Source organism: Lathamus discolor, chromosome Z (assembly GCF_037157495.1).
Source record: "Lathamus discolor isolate bLatDis1 chromosome Z, bLatDis1.hap1, whole genome shotgun sequence".
Lineage (NCBI taxonomy): Eukaryota > Metazoa > Chordata > Aves > Psittaciformes > Psittacidae > Lathamus > Lathamus discolor.
In genome coordinates this window covers 26,887,642-26,907,915 of record NC_088909.1, presented here as the reverse complement: position 1 = coordinate 26,907,915, position 20,274 = coordinate 26,887,642, and the positions used below count along the sequence as shown (strand labels likewise).

Here is a 20,274-nt window from a genome sequence, read left to right as displayed (position 1 = left end):
AATCAGTGTTACAGTAAAACTCTGTACAGCCAAAGTGAGTCTTGAAGACGTTCCTTCATAGTAAGAAGGGAGTGAAGAGGGACAAGCAAAAAAAAGAGGAGCTGCCTTTTAGAAAATCAAATTTTTGGGGCAGATGTCGGAAACATTTAGGCTTTTCGCTGAACCTTTCTCCAGATGCAAAACCTTGCAGAGGAGGAGTCTGGGGAGGGAAGTTACTACTCTTTGTGAAGAGCAGGGTCAGAGCTGAGAGTTACTAAAACGCAGCAATGTTTTGTAGCATGTTAAGGATGTAGCCTAGCAGGGAGAAAATGCTTTGTCTTTTTAATTTTAATATTTTTCCCCCTACAGGTATAGCCTTTACAGACCTCCCTGTAAGTACACCTCTTTTCAGTATTTTAACTACAGATGCAAACAGAAGGGAGGGGGAAGAGTGTGTGTGTGTGATTGTGTTTGATGTCTTGTTAAAGAAATGGTAAAGCATTACTGAATGATTTGGATGCTTCTTTTCCTATGACTTTGTAATCCTGTGCCTGGATTTGTGGACTATTCACATGCCTTCTCTCATCCCTCATCACGTTTAGAGGGTTAGGTATCCTCTAGATCTGGTGAGGGATCCTTCTGGAATTAAAGCTAGAATTCAAACTTCGTTACAGGTCAACGTCTTCCCAATGCAGATTCAACTGTGGGCAGTGTATGTGCAAAGCCATTGAGTAGCCTCTCATATGTCCCATCAGCAGGCTGGCTGTAGCATGCATGCTCGTCACACAGGTTTTTGACAAGCCTTCTCCCATGATGAGTAACCAGCTCATGGAGTCACTGGAGGAATGTATTTGGCATCCATGTGGGGCTGATAGTTACGCCTCTGACTCACCATCTAGTATCAAGCTACTCTTGAGTGCAGTGACAGCAGCTGAGTTGCACCAGGCAATAGCATCTAGTCAGAATGCAGAAAAGCACGATTTTCGCAGTGGGTCATGAGCAAAACCATGGTTGCTCTTTTTCGGGCTCAAGTGTTCTGAACAAGGAGCAGATGTTTAGGAAGACAAGATAAAACGAGGTCAGGCATACACCAATACATCCACTGCACCCACTTCCCCTCACACAAAGAACTTCCTGTCCCTGAGGTTGCACTCCTGTCTTTGTAATTCATAACCCCAAGTGAATTTCCTCTGAGGAATTCCTTAGTTTCCATAACTTAGGCCTCAAAAGTGCTTATTTGCTTGGCTGACTTCTGCACTGTGTGGAAGAACGTTTGTTCTTCCCTGCTTGGCAGCTCCTGCCAAAAAATGTATTTTGTTCCTCTAACTTTTGTGTTGTGAGAAATAATGCCTAGCATTCCCTGTTCGTCTTCGCAATGGGATTTCCCGCTTTACCGATCTCTTCCATATCCCAGCCAGTGTCTGTGCTGAGAGACGTTCTAGTTATTTAATTTGCCTTTTCACATCAGCTGTCAATACAGCTTGGTGCCCAGGCTCACTGAGCCCAGGGCATCCCCCATACTGCTGTTTCTTGATCTCACCGTATCATCCTTACAGGGTCTCATGCCTCTCTGTGTGTCCTGTGCAGAGTAGATGCTGGTAAACTGGAAGAAGACCTGATCAGATCATTTTGGAGATCAGCTATTCAAATGCCTTGTGACAGGGTCTCTAATGATTGAAGAGTATCTCTCTGCCTTTTACCAGCCCGTTTGCTGAGCTATTTTCTGTTGAAATCTCCTTCTGCCTTTTACAGCAGCAGCTCATCCATAACTGTTACTCTTGGCCAGGAAGGAGAACAGTGGCCCTATAGGCCTCCTGCTATTGAGAATTATTCTCTCTGAGATAATTTCTCTTTAAAAAAGAAGGTTAGAGACACTTGAGTGGGTCATTTCACCTCCTGACTGTGAATGTGAGCAAGAGCAGCAGACTTCTGCCCCAGTGTGGGTTTTGAACATTCCTCTTCATGTGCTAAACAACCCAGCTGCTGTGTTGGCTGCACATGACTTCTTTGAGTCCTGCTACCCTTTTCCAATATCATTCCCTTGAATTCCTGCCTTCTTGCCTCACCCTTGCAGGCACCTCTCTATTCCATGTCCTTTTCTGGCCCTTTTTGCTCTGTTGGTGCTACATGGCTTCTTTGTTGTTCTTCCAACCAGTTCAGGTTGCTGCCCTTTCCTGAAGAAGGGAATACCAAACCCAAGACAGTCTTTTGGTTTAAATATAATGACTATTGTCAGAGACTGTAGAAGTCTTGAGGTAGCAGGCAGTTGAAAGCTGGTGTAACTCGCAAGTATTTTTCACCCAGCCTCGAACACAATGTACGTGTGTAAGGTAAAGAAGAGAAAATATCCTTTTTATGAAAGTTATGCAATGTAATCCGTGTTCTTCACCTGCTAAAGCCACAGTCTAAAAATTGAACTGGAAGCAGGAACAGAAGCAGCAGCCCCACCTGAATGAACTTGAGGTTCTCTGCTTTGAAGCAGCTTGACATACAGTTTTGGCTCTGGCTCTGTTCCATAGCTAATTCCTGAAATCCCCCAGGAAGGAGGTGCAGGAGGAAGGTTTTTTCTTACATTCCAGCTAGTGTGATGAAGCTGACTGGTAGCACACATCAGTGAGAAGCTTGGCTAGTTGAGCCCATCAATTTTACTCCTTTTAAGCTTAAATAACTTAAGGTTGACATGTTCATGAGATTACACAAAGAATTAATTTGACCCTTCAAAAAATTATACCAGTGTAGAAATTGTTTCCTTGAAGTGCTTATTGCAAAATTCCTCTTTTCAAGGCAAACGATGAAGACAATATTTCACAGTATTCACAATATTAGAAAGTTGGAATGGATACTTTCAGCTGAAAGCCACATTTTGTTGTGATAAGTCACAGTGAAATGTATTTGCTTCAGCTTTTATCAGTTCCCTCTAAAGAGTCTTTGTGTTTCTATGGAAATACTCTGTGGCATTAGCATAGGCTGAAATTAATGGAAAAATAACTGCTTGCAAATAGAAGGGAATATCAGACAGAGGGATTTTTCCCCTTTTTTACCAGTTTAAGTCAATCCTGGGGCCCAACTGTCTTATTTACACACGCCCATATAAGGTTCATCCTGCCTGGCTGTTTGTTGAAATATGGAAAAGCAGGATGTGGAAGAGCCCAGGGTGGGATTGCAGGGGTGCAAAGGGACAAGGGGGTTAAAAACCAAGTCAAAATGAACTAGGAAGCTGTGAGCAGTTTACCAAGGTCAGAGGCAACAGGTGGTCCAGATGTTACAGGGAAGGTCTAAAGAGCTTGGCAGGAGAAGCATCTGCCTGGTTAGTGGGCTCTGGGGTGATGTCTCCCTGCATCTGGCAGGGTGGTGAAGATATGTGTAGTTTCCAACAGATGCCAACCAGAGAGGACATGTCTCACATGTGAAAAATAGAATTTTAACTTGGAGGTGATTTGAGAGCAGTTCGGGGTGGGCAGCTTCCCCTCAAAGATGAACACACCCCAGAGTGGCTGAAAAATATGTGATATGTTGTAACTTGAGGATTTTTACTTCTAACTTCCAGGTATTATGGGTGTTTGATTCCTGGCTTTGGATGTCCTTGGTTTCATAATACTGAAAAGCTAATAAAGAAGTTGACATTATGGACTGCGGAAAAGATCTGATCCCTCGTTACAGATATTTCCTTGTCAGCAAGGTTTGAAAGAGGAGAGACTGACTTTAAACATGGCATTTTCCTCTCGTAGCCCTTCCTGTGCCATACTGTTATTTTCTTTGCACACCTCTAACCCAGCCACTTCCTTGGTGTAAGAATAGGAAAGGAAGAGGTGTGCTGAGTCAGCAATGATGTGGTCATCTTCATTTCCAGCCTCTATTTATAGATTCATGTTTTTTCCTTTGGTTTTTTTTTTTTTTGAGATTCAATCATTTCAAAGGTAGAGGAGGTTGGTCAGGATCTTATTTATCCAGCTGAGTTTTTAAAATCTCAGAGGACAGAAGTGCTTCAGTCTCTTTGGAAACCTGTTCCAGTCCTTAATCATCCTTACAAGGAAAAATTTCTTTCTTATGTCCCATCAAAATTTCCCTGGCTGCAGCTTGTGCCCATTGTCCATTCACTGAACGCTCTTGAGAAGAATCTGTCTATATCTTTTTATCACATCCCTTTTGGAGTGAAAGACTTGCAGTTAGATTTTCCCTTTTGTCTTCTCCAGAGTAATTCCCTCAGCCTCTTCTTATGTGCTGTGCACTCCAACCCTCTTACCCTCATAGCAGAACCCCGCTGGGCCCCATTTGTGCATTTTTCTTGTCCTGGGGATGTGGATATGAAGGTGGAGAACCAGGTATGATACTGCAGATGTAGCCATGCCAGCGAAAGCAGAGAGAAGTAATTGCTTCCCAAAACATGCTGGCTCCATTTTTGGCAATGGCATTAGGATTCTGCTGAGTTCTGCTTCATTAATACATTAGTATAAAGTAAAATCCACAGCAAGGTTTCAAGGGGCAGTCAGTGACATTGCCAGTGTCTCAGGTCCCTGCAATAATGAAAAACGAGTTGAATAAATGTTCCAGATAACTGCAGGGAAACCCATGCCCCTTACTATAGAAGAGGAGAGAACTTAGGCTTTATTTAGGATGGCCGCTTATCCTGCAGTAGTAGATCTCGCTGATTTGACCTAGAGGGAGAGGTCTGCCCTTCTGCTGATCTAATGTCTGACATGTGTTTCACCACGAGCAAGAACCAGGCACCTTCCAGACTCTTAATTCCACTGCGGACATCCACGTACCTTGCCCAGTGTCTGTTTTCTGGCTGGATCGATAACCAGCGTGTCAGAGCAAAGTGAGGAAACCCAACATCAGTGAGTGTGCAGCATGGGAGAAATTTTTCCCTGAACCCTGCAAGCTATAGCAGATGCTCTGAAGCAGAGGATTGATGAAGTCTGTGTTGCAAACGAAAAAGTAATTTGTGCTGCAGAAAGTAACATCACAGTGAATGGAACATGCTCTTAGAAAATGTGGTCCAGAGTATGAGAACCAGGCACCCCTCCCTACAGCCTTTCTGATGCCATTTCTCTTTTCCCCACGTTTAAGTGGCTCAGGGATTCAATTTGTATTCAGAAACTTATTCTTAAATTCAGAGAACTTCTGGATAGACTTTGACTACCTATTCTCAATTAGATCATCCTTGGAAGCAGAATTACTGGCTGAATTTTAGAGGTCTATTCACAGCGGTAATTTTTTCTTTTCTCCATATTCTGGTGGTGAGTGAAAGCTTCCATTTGGATCCATAGGCTTGTTCTTAAAGTGAAATTCATCTGTCAGCAATGGAGTTTCTTGTGCGAATGACTTGCAGTCTTGGGGCCATCAAAGACTTAACTTCAGAGCTCCATTACCAGCCATTCCCTTGTCATTCGAGATGTAAAATATTCAGAGAACAGCTGCCAAGAAATAAGAGAAATCTGTAAAAAAAAAAAGAACACATGGATCTGTTGATTGACATAATGCACCTTCCATTTTTATTCTTCTTGGTGTTAATCTTATTAGCTTCTGGCTCATGAATTTTGGTAGAAATTGCGTAGAAAAATAAGCCAGGAAGTGGACTGGCCATGGGCAGCAGCCATGGCTTCAGTCACTGACTGCTGCGAGATTGAACCCATGGCTCTATAGTTTTATGCAATAGTTTTCAATAGCTGCACAGTAAGTTGTGTGGTTCCTTGAGGGGTCCCTAAAGGGCTGTTGCCCCTCCCCACTCCAGTACATTGTTCAATGTAAAGAGCAGCATTTCTATCTTACCAAACCGTGTAACTGGAACAGAAGGCTGGGTTTGATAGAGGTGTTTTTTTTTCTTCCTTCCCAGTCAAATCTCTACCCTACAGTGGGTCTCCAGACTCCAGGAGAGATAGTTGATGCCAACTTTGGGCAGCAGCCATTTGTGTTCGACATTGAGGACTACATGAGGGAGTGGCAAGCGAAGATTCAGAGCACCATTAAGCGGTTTCCCATAGGAGACAGACTAGGCGAGTGGCAAGCCATGCTGCAGAAGTAAGTCACTGTTTTGTTGTTCAGCTTCCTCCTTTCTGTTAGGCTGTAAATACTTTATAATGCTAATTTATGCATTCTTATGGCAAAATTGCCAGGCAGTGCATTTTGCTCAAGTTGTTTTACCCTCTGTTTTGTTGCTTGATAGTCTTTCCTATGTAGATTGCTGCAGTTTCAAATGTAAAAGATATGGGAGAAGTTTTCAGCTAAAGACTGCATGAAAGCTTGTGGGAATGGGAGAAGATACACTTTGAGGTGATCACAGGGGGAAGGGGGTAGAAAGGACACCATAAAAAACTCTTAACATAGGAGAAAAGCCAGTATGTAAGTCAGCTGAATTGAGAAATGAAAGAGCAAGAAATAGCCTAAACCAGAGGCTTCCAAACCCAACTTAAGACACAGTTACGGCACTTTGTAAATGTATGAATATTGAATGCATTTCCAATGGCAAAAAGGAGTGAGTGAAACTTGGTGAGAACAATTAACAAGAGTTGTCAGAAGTCAAGAATATCTTCTGTCTGAAGAAAGACCCAACTGACTAAAGCTCCACAGCTTGGAAATAGGTAATTGAGGAAGGTGGACTGTAGTTGTCTGTTGTCAGTCGTTCAGACCATGAAGGGCACGACTAGAAAGTGATTATTCACTATTTCTCAAACCACAAGAATTTGAGAAAAAGCATCTTCTCACTTAAAAACTTTTTTTTTTTTATTCACTGAAACTGTGGGACTTGCTGCTGCAAGAAGTAGTGGAAGTTTAGGTATAGGTAGATTTTTAGATACACAGTATCTAAGTATTCACAGTAATTCATGGAGACCAGTTCCATGGTAGTATTTTAAACCCCCAGGTCTGTGGCTGTTGGTTCTGTCTCTGATTACAGAGAGTTCTATGTTTCACCTTTTTATTATATTCTTTTCCCTAAACAGCTGATAACTGGTCACTGTCATCCAGGAGACTTAGATGCAGTGATGATGGCATCCATGTGATCGTTCTTGTTTTCTGTTAGACTTGTATTTAGTTATTTGCCGATAATTCAGGGCAGCCAGCAAAATCTTTGAAAAACAACTAGCAGAACCTATTGAAAATAATAATAATGATGTCTTTCCTTACAAAAATAAGGAGCAGAAGGCCTGCCAGAAATTTTTGTAGGGCCTATAGGAAGACTGCAGTATAAAAAGAGACCTTGTGGAGGATAAGGCCATATGCAGTTGAATTCTTTGCCTGTGTGTCCAGAAATCAGGTAGGTTGTCATACTGGAATGCTTCTTTGTGAGGGACTTTGCAGAGCCTGTGTCTGGGATTGAAGTGTCTGTCAAAGAAGCACTGGAAGAAGTAGGTGAGTGAAGAAAGTCTGTGGGATCAGGTATTTGCCTAGAGTCCTAAAGAGACTCAAGGAGAAAACAGGTGTACTTGTGGCTGTGGAGCAGAGTTTCTCTCCAAACTGCGTAGGGTCATGAGATGGGAAGGATGGTGTGCATGATGCCATGTTTCATGAAGGGTTTCAGAAGAGAGTCAGGCACAAATGGGCTGAGAGAACCTTGATGTCTGGCTTGGACAAACATGTAAAAGCACTACTGAAGTGTAGATGCGTTGGGCATATGGAGAAATAGGATGTGGGTTTTGCAAAAAGGAGCCTGCAGACACATTGATATGGTTGTTGGGCTGCTGTCTTCATCTTGGAAGTCCAAAAGGCTTTTGAGAAGTTCCCTTGCTGCAAACTAAGGGGCGACTATGCAGCCAGAGGCTAATGTCCAATGTTGATTATGAGTTGTTTAACAGACAAAAGGGAATGATTGGGCAAGGGATTGTTACTTTGGGATGACGAGACTAAAGAGACTTGGATGCATGCCGGTAGTGTCTGTGGTGTTGAGGGTGTTAAGAGATGGATGGGAAGAAGGGACTCTCCAGGAAGGAATGAGATCTTTGGGTTATGATGAATCATTACACAGAAATGTCAGCTCCCTTTCTTTTTTTTTTTCTTTTTTTTTTGTAAAAAGCAGGGAAAAATAAGTAATGCAAGGATTTGTCAGGGGAAATACAGAGGCCAAAAGATAATTCTGTCACTGTGTGAATATGTAGTGTACCATTAATGTGATGTTTTGGTTCTTTTCTCTCCAAAAGTATGTAATGAAAGTGAGAAAAGCATGAAAAAAATACCCAAAGTAGGATCTGCCTTTGCACATGGGGTGGGCTGGTATGGGAGGGTGTAAGACAGGGAACAAATACACAGCGTCAAAGGATATGATTGTGAGGGGTAAGGCAGAAGTGTGAAATAAATGTGTTGAATAGCCTTTATAAGGTGATGAAGGAACAATTGTACTGCAAGAATTAAAGGACATCATGTGACCCTCTATAGCAAGGTGACCTGCTTAGTGGATGAGGGAAGGGCTGTAGATGTTGTCTACCTAGACTTCACTAAAACCTTTGACTCTGTTTCCAGCAGCATTCTCCTGGAGAAACTGGCAGCTCATGGCTTGGATGGTGTACTCTTCACTGGATAAAAAACTGGCTGGACAGCTGAGCCCAAAGATTGTTGATGACAAGTCACAAGTGGTGTTCCTTAAGGCTCAGTACTGTTGCCAGTTCTGTTTAATGTCTTTATCTTTTTAACCTGGTGTCATTTGCAGACTTACTGAGGAGGCACAAAGGGATCAAGTGCCCCTCAGTAAGTTTCCAAAGGTCACCAGGTTGGGTGGGAGTGTTGATCTGCTGCAGGGTAGGAAGGCTCTGCAGAGAGATCTGGACAGACTGGGTCAATGGGCTATGGCCAGTGGTATGAGGTTCAACAAGGCAAAGTGCCAGTTCCTTCACTTGGGCCACAACAACCCCATGCAACACTCCAGGTTTGGGGAAGAGTGGCTGAAAACTGCCTGGTGAAGAAGGGCTTGAGGGTGCTGAGTGACAGCGCTGAACATGAGCCAACTTGAGCCTAGGCAGCCAAGAATACCAACAGCATCCTAGCCTCTATCAGCACCAGTGTGGCCAGCAGGGCCAGGGCAGTGATGATCCCCCTGTAATGGGCACTGGTGAGGCCACACCTTGAATCCTGTGTTTAGTTCTGGGCCCCTCACTACAGGAGAGACATTGAGGTGTTGGAGTGGGTCCAGAGAAGGGCAACAGAGCTGGGGAAGAGCCTGGAGCATGAGTGTGATGGGGAACGGCTGAGGGAACTGGGGGGCGTTTAGTCTGGAGAAGAGACGGCTCAGGGAGGACCTTATCGCTCCTTACAACTGCCTGGCAGGATGATGTAGCCAGCATGTGGCTGGTCTCTTCTCCCAAAGAACAAGGGATAGAGCAAGAGGAAATGGCCCCGAGCTGCACCAAGGGGGGTTTAGACTGGATAATAGGAACAGTTTCTTCTCCGAAGGGTGGTGAGGCATTGGAACAGGATGCTCAGGGCAGTGGTGGAGTCACTGTCCCCAGAAAAGTTCACAAACCATGCAGAGGAGGCCCTTAGTAGCATGGTTTAGTGGTGTCCTTGTCAGTGCTGGGGTAAAGGTTGGACTTGATCCAACCTAGTTGATTCTATGATTTTAAGTGAAGATAACCAGATGGCATATTGAGAAGGAATAAAGGAGGGTTTTTTTCAGACTCTCTGCCATAAGATACCATGAAAACAGCGTGGATCCAAAAAGTGACTGAAGAAGTCACTTTTCTGGAAGAAAAATGAAGAAAAATCTATCAGAGCTACCATGGAGTGAGATTCTACCACTGGGATAGGAGCTATCTGACTGATCATTGAGAGCTGGAAGGGAAAAGTATATTTCGTGTATGTCTTTATTTTTTCCTAGGCATTTGCTTTTGCCAGTTAGGAAGTCCAGGTGTTGGGCCACAGGGTGTTTGGTCTGATTCAGCATGGATGAGATGTAACAACTGGCATTGACTTTAACATTCACTTTCATTCTGATGTACTGAACTGTTGACATAGTAGGGTCATTTCGTTCTTTGCAACATACCTTGTCAGGCTTTGGAAGGACAAGATCTGCTTTTGGAAAGCAGCCAAAGAGAAGGAAGAGTTTAACTGATATTTAAATTAAAATAGTTCATAGTTCCTAATGCTCAGAAGGTGACTTGTTCAGAAAAAAGTGTGTCCTGCATCTCTGAACACAAAAGGATCTGCAGTGTGTGAGAGCACTGGTCTGTCAAGCTTAGTTTTAGATGTTTTAGAATGTTTGGTAGTACAGCTTCCTGCAGCACTTGAGTGTTTTTTCCTTTTCCTGGTAAAAACAGCAGCTTTGTAGAGCATTTAAATCTTTGCAGCCTCTGACTCTGGTTACTGAATTACACTGGAGCAAGAGTTGGCTTTTCCCCTCCGCTCCTGCCAACCTGGATCATGGTGTTCAGTGTTTCATCCTGGCTGAGTCAGGATGGACCTGACTGCTGTGCTTGACAGCAAGAGGGATGCACTTAGGTCTGCCTGCCTGTGCTATGCCAAGGGCAAAGGGCATGTCTTGGACCAACCCTGGTCAGAAGCACTTGCTTTTAAAGCCAGTTTTAAAAATAGACAAATGCTTACAATGTTATGCCTGTCATGATTGCTGACTCATAAAATACTTCTTTCTTGTACTGAGAGTAGCCAAGTTGGACATGAGTTTTGAGCTGTGACTTAGATCAATAACAGCTCCATCATGAGAAACCTATTTTGATATTTATCACTAGAAGCTTTGAAAGGCTGTGCTGGCTTTTTAGGTTTTGTTAAAATCTGGTGAGCATTAACACTTGGCCACCGTATCTTGGGAAGCAGAAGTGCCTTAAAAATGGTCTGTTCAGAAAGATGGTTTGTTGTGTTTATTTTCTACAGTGATGCTGCCTCCTCCTTTCTCCCCATCCCCCCCCAAAAAATTTTAAAATACAACTTGAAAATGTGAAAATATTTGTAAAATCAGTGCTGATGGTCTGCTTGTTGTAAGTCAGCAGATAAAGTATCTGTGAATGTGTAGAATTCATAAGGAAATTTAACTACCAGATATATGATTGCTGGCAAAATAAGTGGTGGAAGAAATTCAGGACCAGAATCTTTTTATTTTTGAGATCTCCTTGAAAACCATGAGCCTCTCTGAGGTTCAGATGTGATGTCTCTATAGTATGTCACTGGATGCAGTACTAAGCCCTTATTAAGTGACCCTGGACAGCAGGCATGAAATAAATAAATAGCGTGTATGAACTGGAAGTCTAATTTTTTATTATTCTGCCCCGCCCCCTGTAAGTTGAATATAGAGCCTCCCTCCTGTTTACTGAGGAACAGGTGCTTGTCTTGCAAATCTACACTTGTCTGAACCTTCATTATGTCCTAAGCAAGCTGAGTTTGGTCACTGCAATTGCAATTTCTGTTGTGTTGATTTTTTTTCTCCAGTGGATTACCCTGGAAAACCACTCCAGTGTTTTACCAATGTCTCTTCATCTGTTTGTATTTTTCTGTTTTTTTAGTATGGTATCATCGTATTTGGTTCATCATGGGTACTGTTCAACAGCAACTGCCTTTGCCAGAATCACAGACACCACAATCCAGGAAGAACAGACCTCAATAAAGAATAGACAAAGTAAGTCTCTTGGGTAGTTGTTCCCAAAGTGTGGCACGCTGGCTATGTGTTACCTTGAGGACCCTGCAGAGGAGTGGAGTGCTGTGGAAGCAGAAAAGTTACTCCATGACAACACAGAGCTGTCCAGAGCACACTGCTGATTCAGCGTTGCTGCCTGTGGGTCAGCACAGCTTGGGGACCATTGCTGGGAGCACTTTTCCCATCATCACTGTGTCCTTTCCACCCTCTGCTCTCTTTGCCTGAAGAACTGCCCTATTCTTTCCTTTGCCTGTCTGCTGTGAGCACTGACTTGCATGCCTGGCAGTGTTGAATGTGCAAAATTTCTGATCAACTTGGTTAATTTTCCTCAGTGTTGTTGAAAATGAATAGCTGAATCCTGGAAGTTGTGAGGTGACTCTCAGCTTTGCATCCAGCAGTTTCACACATCAGGCTAAAGGTAGTATCTAAGGTGCTTTCTTGGAGGTAGTGTCAAATCAGTGAAGAATAGAACGGTTACCTTGGACTTCACCTGAACTGAGGTGATGGAGAAGGACTTGGGGGTGCTGGTCGATGAGAAAATGAACATGAGCTGGCTTCAGTGTGCGCTCGCAGTCCAGAAAGTCAACCGTATCCTGGGCTGCATCAAAAGGAGCGAGACCAGCAGGTTGAAAGAGGTGGTCCTGCCCCTCTACTCTGCTCTTGTGAGACCTCACCTGGAGTATTGTGTGCAGTTCTGGTGTCCTCAACATAAAAAGGACATGGAACTGTTGGAACAAGTCCAGAGGAGGGCCACGAGGATGATCAGGGGACTGGAGCACCTCCCGTATGAAGACAGGCTGAGCAAGTTGGGGCTGTTCAGCCTGGAGAAGAGAAGGCTGCGTGGGGACCTCATAGCAGCCTTCCAGTATCTGAAGGGGGCCTACAGGGATGCTGGGGTAGACTCTTCATCAGGGACTGTAGTGACAGGACAAGGGGTAAGGGGTTAAAACTTAAACAGGGGAAGTTTAGATTGGATATAAGGAGGAAATTCTTTCCTGTTAGGGTGTGAGGCACTGGAATTGGTTGCCCAAGGAGGTTGTGAGTGCTCCATCCCTGGCGGTATTCAAGGCCAGGTTGGATGAAGTCTTGGGTGACATGGTTTAGTGTGAGGTGTTCCTGCCCATGGCAGGGGGGTTGGAACTAGATGACCTTGAGGTCTTTTCCAACCCTAACTATTCTATGATTCTATGACTGTGCAGCAAAGATCCTTTAGGGTTTGGATTATTAGCTTTTTGGGTTATTAGTTTCATTAGCCTGCTTATAGGCATCCAGACACATCAGTCTATTTTGACTGCAGCTTCCAAAGGTAATGAGCTTTCCAGTCCCTTCGCACATTTTGTTTTCATGTAAATTCTTTGCATATTGAAGATTTTGCAAACTTGTGGCCAGTGTGTTTAGCTTGCACTAGGTGAAGGATTTGCATTCACTGTCTGGTTTGGTTACTGCTGTTTCCTCCAGAGTGGCTTATATCTCAGCTGGGGAGGCTGTAAGGGCTTTTGGTTCCTGCAGACTAAGGCTTTTGGTTTTCTCCTGCTGTCTGTTTGGTTTGCATTTTTTTTTTTTTTTTTTTTTTTGCTTTTCAATTTCCAGGCTCAGCTTGCAGAGTAGCAGAACATTGGTGTGTTTTCTGCATTCTCCTGGCTGTTGACTACAGGCTACATCCCACTCTATAGTTTCCCTTCCCTTTGTGAGCCATTCCTCATGTGACTGTTACGCATGGGGAGCATCATGTCCTTTGCAGCTCACTCTCCATACATTACATGCGCTTAGCAAGCATTTAGGTTCATTTGGGAACTCTGCTTAGTACCCACAATAACTTGTAGCTGCTGGCTGGTAGTGCTCATGGGCTTTATGCTTTTCCAGGTCATGCACTGTGCGACTCTTAGTTCAGTGTTCTGCTGGTGTAGGTTGGTGGTAAAGCCTTCCGGAGGCATACGAGACTGTGTAGTCTTGTTTGTCTGAAGACAGGTGATGAGGCAGATGAAGCAGCTCTGAAGCCGGGGCTCAAATAAAAGTTGTAAGGAATACAGAGATGGGAAAACAAAGAGAGGGGGAAATAAAAAAGCAATGACATCTGTGAGAGGTGCCAAACAAGGCAAAGAAGACAGCTGTTAAAAGCAGTGAGACACACAACAGAGAGTCAACGAGTGCAACACACATTGGTGTGAGAGCCACCTCTTTGGTTTTAGCTTTCAGCTACAATGGCAGGCAGATAAACACTGAGACATGGGAGCCAAGACCAGTCATTGTACATTATTACTTGAGGATTGCTAATACGGATTTCCAGGCTGGGCTTTCAGCTGCTCCTGGCTTGCAAAAGTCATGGCTTGCTGTCATTAGAGCCCCTCACAGGTGATCCAAAACCTTCTCTCTGTTGTTTGTAAGGAGTCCTGGAAAAACAGAGAAGGAAGTGCAATGAATTTGCAGTTTTAAGGACACTTAGAAGAAAACAAAATGTGAACCTCTGTAGATCAGCAGCTTTGCTGAGTGTTCAGGGGTGGGATCTCAAGTCCTGCACTTGTGTCTTCTGACCCACTAAAGGAATATATGTGAGCCGTGAACGCCCAGGATCATAGATGGCTTCTGCCTTCTATCCTTGCACCTCCTAGAAGCATACAACTTGTTGAGCTGTTTCTAGCCTAGCCAGTAGCTGGTTCTTGGAGCTGCCTTACAGATGCCACATCCTTATTGCAGACCAAGCTCGGGTGTTACTTTAGTGCTTTGAAGTGGGACTTGCAGGAACCCAGTTTTGTTGGTATAACTACTTCTACTTAGAGGTAGGGATATGAGGGAAACGGCACTGGGCTGTGGCTTGAGCCCACAGGCCCCCTAAGAATACTCTGCTGGTCTGATGCTCAGCCATACAAACACTTCCAAGTGTGAACCAGCCAGAGGATGTAACATGGGTGTGACCTGGGATCTTCACAGAATCACAGAATCATTAGGGTTGAAAGGGATCTCTGGAGATCATCCAGTCCAACCCCCTGCCAAGGCAGTGCCACCTAGAGCAGGTCACACAGGAACCAGGAGGGTTTTGAATGTTTCCAGAGAGGGAGACTCCACCATCCCCCAGGGCAACCTGTTCCAGGGCTCTGCCACCCTCAAAGGAAGTTGTTCTTCCTCATGTTGAGGTGAAACTTCTGTATTAGTTTATTCTCCTTGTCCTCTCAGTGGGCACCACTGAAAAGAGTCTGGCACCATCCTCCTGGCACCCACCTTTGAGGTATTGATTTGCATGGATGATGATGATATAATTAATGATCCCCTCTCAGTCTCCTCTTCTCTAGAGTAAACAGGCCCAGCTCCTGCAATCTCTCCTCATGAGAGAGTTGCTCCAGACCCCTGATCATCCTTGTGACCCTCCCCTAGACCCTCTCCAGTAGCTCCTTGTCTTTCTTATACTAAGGATCCCAGGACTGGACACAGTTCTCCAGATGTGGCCTCTCCAGAGCAGAGTAGAAGTGGAAGATCACCTCCCTTGACTTCTAGCCACACTCCTCCCAGTGCACCCCAGTGTATTCCTGTCCCTTCTGGCTCAGGGCACACTGCCATCTCATAGTCAACTTACCATTTACCAACACTCCCAGGTCCTTGTGAGCTGAACTGCTCTCTAGTAGGTCATGCCCCAGCCTATGCTGGTGCTTAGAGTTCTTCCTACCCAGGTGCAGGACCCTGTACTTGCCCTTGTTGAACCTCATTGCGTTTCTCTCCAGCCTATCAAGGTCCCACGGAATGGCAGCACAGACTTCAGGTTTTTCAGCCACTGCCCCTAGCTTCATATCATCAGCAAACTTGCTGAGGCAACAGTCTAGCCCTTGAACCAGGTCGTTGATAAACAAGTTGAATAAGACTGGACCCAGTATTGATCCCTGGGGAACACCACTGACTACAGGCCTCCAACTGGATTCTACTCCGCTGATCATGACTCTCTGCGCTGTGCCATTCAGCCAGTTTTTGATACACCTCACTGTCCATTCATCTAACCTGTATTTCCTAAGCTTACCTACCAGGATGTTATGTGAGACAGTATTAAAAGCCTTGCTGAAGTCGACATAGATAACATCCACTGCTCTCCCTTCATCAACCCATCCTGCCACGCCATCATAGAAGGCTATCAAATTGGTCAAGCAAGACTTACCCTTGGTGAATCTATGCTGACTACTCCTGATGACCTTCTTTTCTATGTGCTTGGTGATGACCTCTGAAATTGGCATGTCCTGCTTTCCTTTCCATGGCTACACAGCTCTGGGGCTAAAGGACAAAAGTCCCAGAGCACCCCACCCCAGCACATGCTTACTTCTCCTTCAGATCCTTCTACTCTTGGTGTTTCTGAGCTACTAACAGAGCCTTCCTCATTTTCACAGGCTTTTACTCACCCTCATCCATAATAAACAAGATGCGGTCCCCGGTTTTCCCTAGGCGTTATGCAAGGTGGTAGTGGGGAGCCATGTGGCATATGTGAGACAATTCCTCTGGCCATTCTCGTTGGCCAGTCCTGTGTGTCAATGGGTCTCCTTTTGCTTTCAGGAATACAGAAGCTAGTGTTAGCAGGCAGAGTGGGAGAGGCTATAGAAGCCACCCAGCAGCTCTATCCTGGCCTCCTAGAACATAACCCCAACCTGCTCTTCATGTTAAAGTAAGTATGAATAGCTTTATACTCCCTAATGCTGAAATGCGTAGATGAAGGAGAGAAGAAAGAGGCTGTCCAGCCATCCAGTCTGGCTGTACACCTTGGTCTGAATTCAAATTGTTTGAGATCCCTTTGGGAGCAGGTGGGAGAGGACGGAGGTTCAGCCCTTTGCACAGTGCTTGTAGCAATGTAGACGTAGCCCTGTTATTCCTGCTCAGACCTGGTATGGCTTTGCCTCATGAGGCAGAGGTAGGTGAAATTTTTGTTCTGTGAAGGAGTTTCTGCTCCTTCACAGATGGTGTTTACTTGTCTTGTGGAGATCTTGCAACACTGGAGCGTGTGGCAGTCACTGTGAAGGTTCCTAGAAAGGCAGAGGTATATAAAAAGTGTCTGGGGAAGAGTTTAGAGGGAAAAAGAGCTTATGTGTCCCAGTTCTTCCAGCTGTACAGAGTGGCTGTCCCCAGCCTTCTGAGACTTAATAAGGACAATTCCCAGTATAGCTAAATGAGGAGCTGTCCCCACTATCTCTGGGAGTATTGTGGTTTTTTTACCCTTACTTTTCTGTTTTCCATTGGCTGCCAGTATTTCCAGGCTGATGGGGTAGTGGGGAAACTATGATGTTTGGAAGATTTAGTATCTTTTATCTGAAAAAAATACAACCCACAGTAGAATTTTGGAGTACCTGCAGAGGTGTTGGAGATGAAAGCATCCTGTAAAGGAGCAGTTTATTCTTACTGCAGTGGAAATAAGCTTGCTTTTTGGGAATGTCTCAACATTCATTAACTTCAAAGTTGAAGTTTCTGAATTCCTTCTTCCTATAGCATTGTCAGAGCACTTGCAATATATGGGTACCAGGAGTCTGAAATGTCTTTTTGAAGCCAAGAATTTTACCTTGTATGCAGTTTACAGAAGTTCTCCGCTTGGTAACTGAGTAAGCCTTGGTGCAGAGCATCCTGGCTGTCATGCAGCTTCTTCTCCTTCTTCCCTCCTGTGAAACCAGGTGTCGGCAGTTTGTGGAGATGGTGAATGGGACAGACAGTGAAGTCCGTTGTTTCAGTGCCCGCAGCCCCAGATCCCAGGACAGTTACCCCGGGTCCCCCAGCTTAAGTCCTAGACATGGATCAAACAACTCACATGTTCACAGTACCGGTAAGTGTGTTCTCTGTGTCTCATAGTGAGAAAAGCAAATGTCAAAGGTGGACATGGTTATGTGTCCACCTTCCCTGCTATTTTCTGTGTATTATTCAATGAATGCTCCCTTCCCTTCTGATAACTAGCTGAGAGGACATTTGTGATCATAGGTGTCTCTACACCGTTGAAGAATTAGTTTTGCATTAGTTATTTTCCTCTGACAGCCGTCTGCACTGCAGGGTTTTTTTTTTCACAATAAAGAAGCTTTTGAAGGTGGCCTTCTTGTGCAGCCACTAGTGACTCAGTGTTCCACTGACAGAGCTGTACGAGGAGGTCTGAAAACAAGGCCTGCTCCTGGACCTTGGAGTTTGCAAAAGAGTTGCTTTTCGGTAAGAACTGAGCGGAAGATGCTGCTCAGTTCTGGCCAACTGAATGAAAGGTTAGGGGGTTGCCTTGCGTGAGAGGATCTCCCTGCCCCATGGGCTTTGGTTTGCAAGCTCTAAGTATGTGAGAAGGGAACAGTTCTGTTCCTTCAAAGACCGTCTCTGGAGCATCAACTCTTTGCAGTTAGGGAAATTAAACTTCATGATTTGAAGTGGGAAGAATAAGATAAACCAGGACACCCGAGATATGTTCCTTAGGTAATTATTGACTAAGGCTTTGAAGATAGAGTGGACTGGAGAGTCTGACCTGCAGAGCCCCTGAAAACATTCCGAGCTGCTTCCCTGAGCCTTGAGCTGCTCACAGCCATATAAGTGTATTTTGTTTCAGTGTTCCCACTGCTGTGCACAGGCAAACACTGAAGGGAAAGGAAGACAAGTACTTGAATGCCTCCAAGCTGTCACTCACCTTCCTAAGCCAGTATCTTTGTTTTCCTGTATTGTGTTGTGAAGAACTCTGGGTACGTTTCTCTGACTAGGTAGTCAGAATCATCCCATCAGTCCATAAAAGCTCTTGGTAATACCTGTTTTCAGCCAGAAAATGCCTACATCTGCAGCACAAGGCAGCACTCATATGTATGTGTCTCCATCCATGGGACATCACCTTCACAGTTCTCTCTGTCAGACCTTGTGCTTTGAAAATAGTGATCATTTCATCAGTGCATATTTTCAAAGGTTAAGCAGAACTGTTGTGCACAGTCTGCTGCATCTTTGTCATTAAAATGCACAAAATTGCTCCTTGTTTGAATCTCTGTGTTGTCATGATAAAAACAGAAATAAATTCCCTAGCTATAACTGTGTGATCAGCTGATGAATTTGGATGTATCACCATTTCTGGAAGAACAGCCATGCCAGGTTCCATCATCTAGCCAAGATCCTGTGTTCAGTAGTGGTTTGCCTAGGGAAGAATATATGAAGGCAGAAAAAACATAATGAGGTTTTTCCAAATTATTTGAGACCCTAGTGATTCACAGTTGTCTTGGTATTAAATAGCCCGTGTATGGTTAGCTAGTCCTATCTAAATCCGTATAAAACTTGCAGTAATGGCTAAGGGTTTTTGTCCTGTGTCAGTGAGTTCCACAGCTTGTTAGACACCTGTTGCAGGGGGAGAGCAGTTGAGATTTCAAGCCTGACTTTTCTTTCAGTGATGTCTGTTCTCCTGAAGCTTGTGATTTTTAAGAGGATTGTTCTTACATACTGAGTGTTGCGTGAAACAAATACCCCTAATGTAAGATAGGTTGTGGAAAGCCTGCCAAGTTGTTACTGCCAAGAGTTCTCCTTGTTGCCCAGTTTTCACCAGTGTTTGCTTAGTTTTTCTGGATGGGGGTTTATGAGAAATACTTGATTTTGTGAGAAGAGAATTTGTAAGCTTCTTTACAATCCATCCATGCTTCATATTTCGAAAATAATTTCTATACCTGTGTGAGCTGTTTCTGCTTATCTTTTATTTACAGCCTCTTTTTAGAACTTCCTTCGGCTCAGATGTTGCTGGTGAGCAGTGGGATTCCTTCCGTATGCATCTGTGTTTTCTCTAAGCCCCACTGAATTTAACAATGAATCATAATTGAAGCTCTGAAGTCTTATTTTGCTTTCTTCCTTTGGGGTCTGCTCTACTGATAAATTGCTGACTTCACAGTATAGTGATATTGTCATTCTGGTATCATTTTTCCTTCCTCTTGACCTACAGGAGCAGATAGTCCAACCTGTAGCAATGGAGTTGTGTCCATGAAAAGCAAACAGAGTCACAGTAAATACCCAACACTGAGTTCATCATCTTCATCTTCCTCTTCCTCCTCCCCCTCATCTGTGAACTACTCTGAGTCCAATTCTACAGATTCTACCAAATCTCAGCAGCATAGCAGCACGAGTAATCAAGAAACCAGGTATTTTTTTTTTTTTTGCTTTGTAGATGCCTGAGAAGGGTGAGATGGTGGGAGAGGGCTCTTTCTGAGTCCACTTTGTGGAGATGTGTGTGTTTGTGGTGTGTGGGGTGTAGGTGTAGGCTTCAGGAAGAGCCAGAAAGGCATCTGTCCTGCTCTTCTGAGCAGCAGAATTATCTACAAGATCACTACTATTCCCAGCAGAAACAAGCCTATTCCAGTTCCCCTGCTCTGGCTTAGGCTTGGAGGCTCGTAGAATCAGACTGGTTTATGTGGGAAGGGACCTTAAAGCTCATCCAGTTCCCACTCCTCCCCCAGGCAGGGGCACCTTCCATTAGACCACGTTGCTCCAAGCCCCATCCAGCCTGGCCTTGAACACTGCCAGGGATGGGGCAGCCACAGCTTCTCTGGGCAACCTGTGCCAGGGCCTCACCACCCTCACAGGAAAGAACTTCCTCCTAAGATCTCATCTCAACCTCCCTCTGTCAGTTTAAAGCTATTCCCCTTTGTCCTGTCCCTACAGGTCCTTGTCAAAAGTCCCTCTCCAGGCATCTTGGCAGCCCTTCAGGCACTGGGAGCTGCTGAAAGGTCTCTCTGGAGCCTTCTCTTTCCCAGGCTGAACCAGCCCAGCTCTCTCAGCCT

At 44.6% G+C, this 20,274-nt stretch overlaps 1 protein-coding gene across 3 annotated transcripts in view; it reads left to right on the top strand.

Annotated features, from left to right (window-relative positions):
* The window catches only part of LOC136004658 (ran-binding protein 10), a 77,292-nt gene that overhangs the window by 45,307 nt on the left and 11,711 nt on the right, over positions 1-20,274 (top strand). For all 3 annotated transcript variants that reach the window (XM_065661335.1, XM_065661334.1, XM_065661336.1), the window contains 6 exons: positions 349-371; positions 5,816-6,000; positions 11,421-11,533; positions 16,079-16,187; positions 17,182-17,330; positions 19,440-19,635. In XM_065661335.1, coding sequence (XP_065517407.1) covers positions 349-371; positions 5,816-6,000; positions 11,421-11,533; positions 16,079-16,187; positions 17,182-17,330; positions 19,440-19,635 — 775 coding nt within the window. The remainder of the gene's footprint in view (positions 1-348; positions 372-5,815; positions 6,001-11,420; positions 11,534-16,078; positions 16,188-17,181; positions 17,331-19,439; positions 19,636-20,274) is intronic.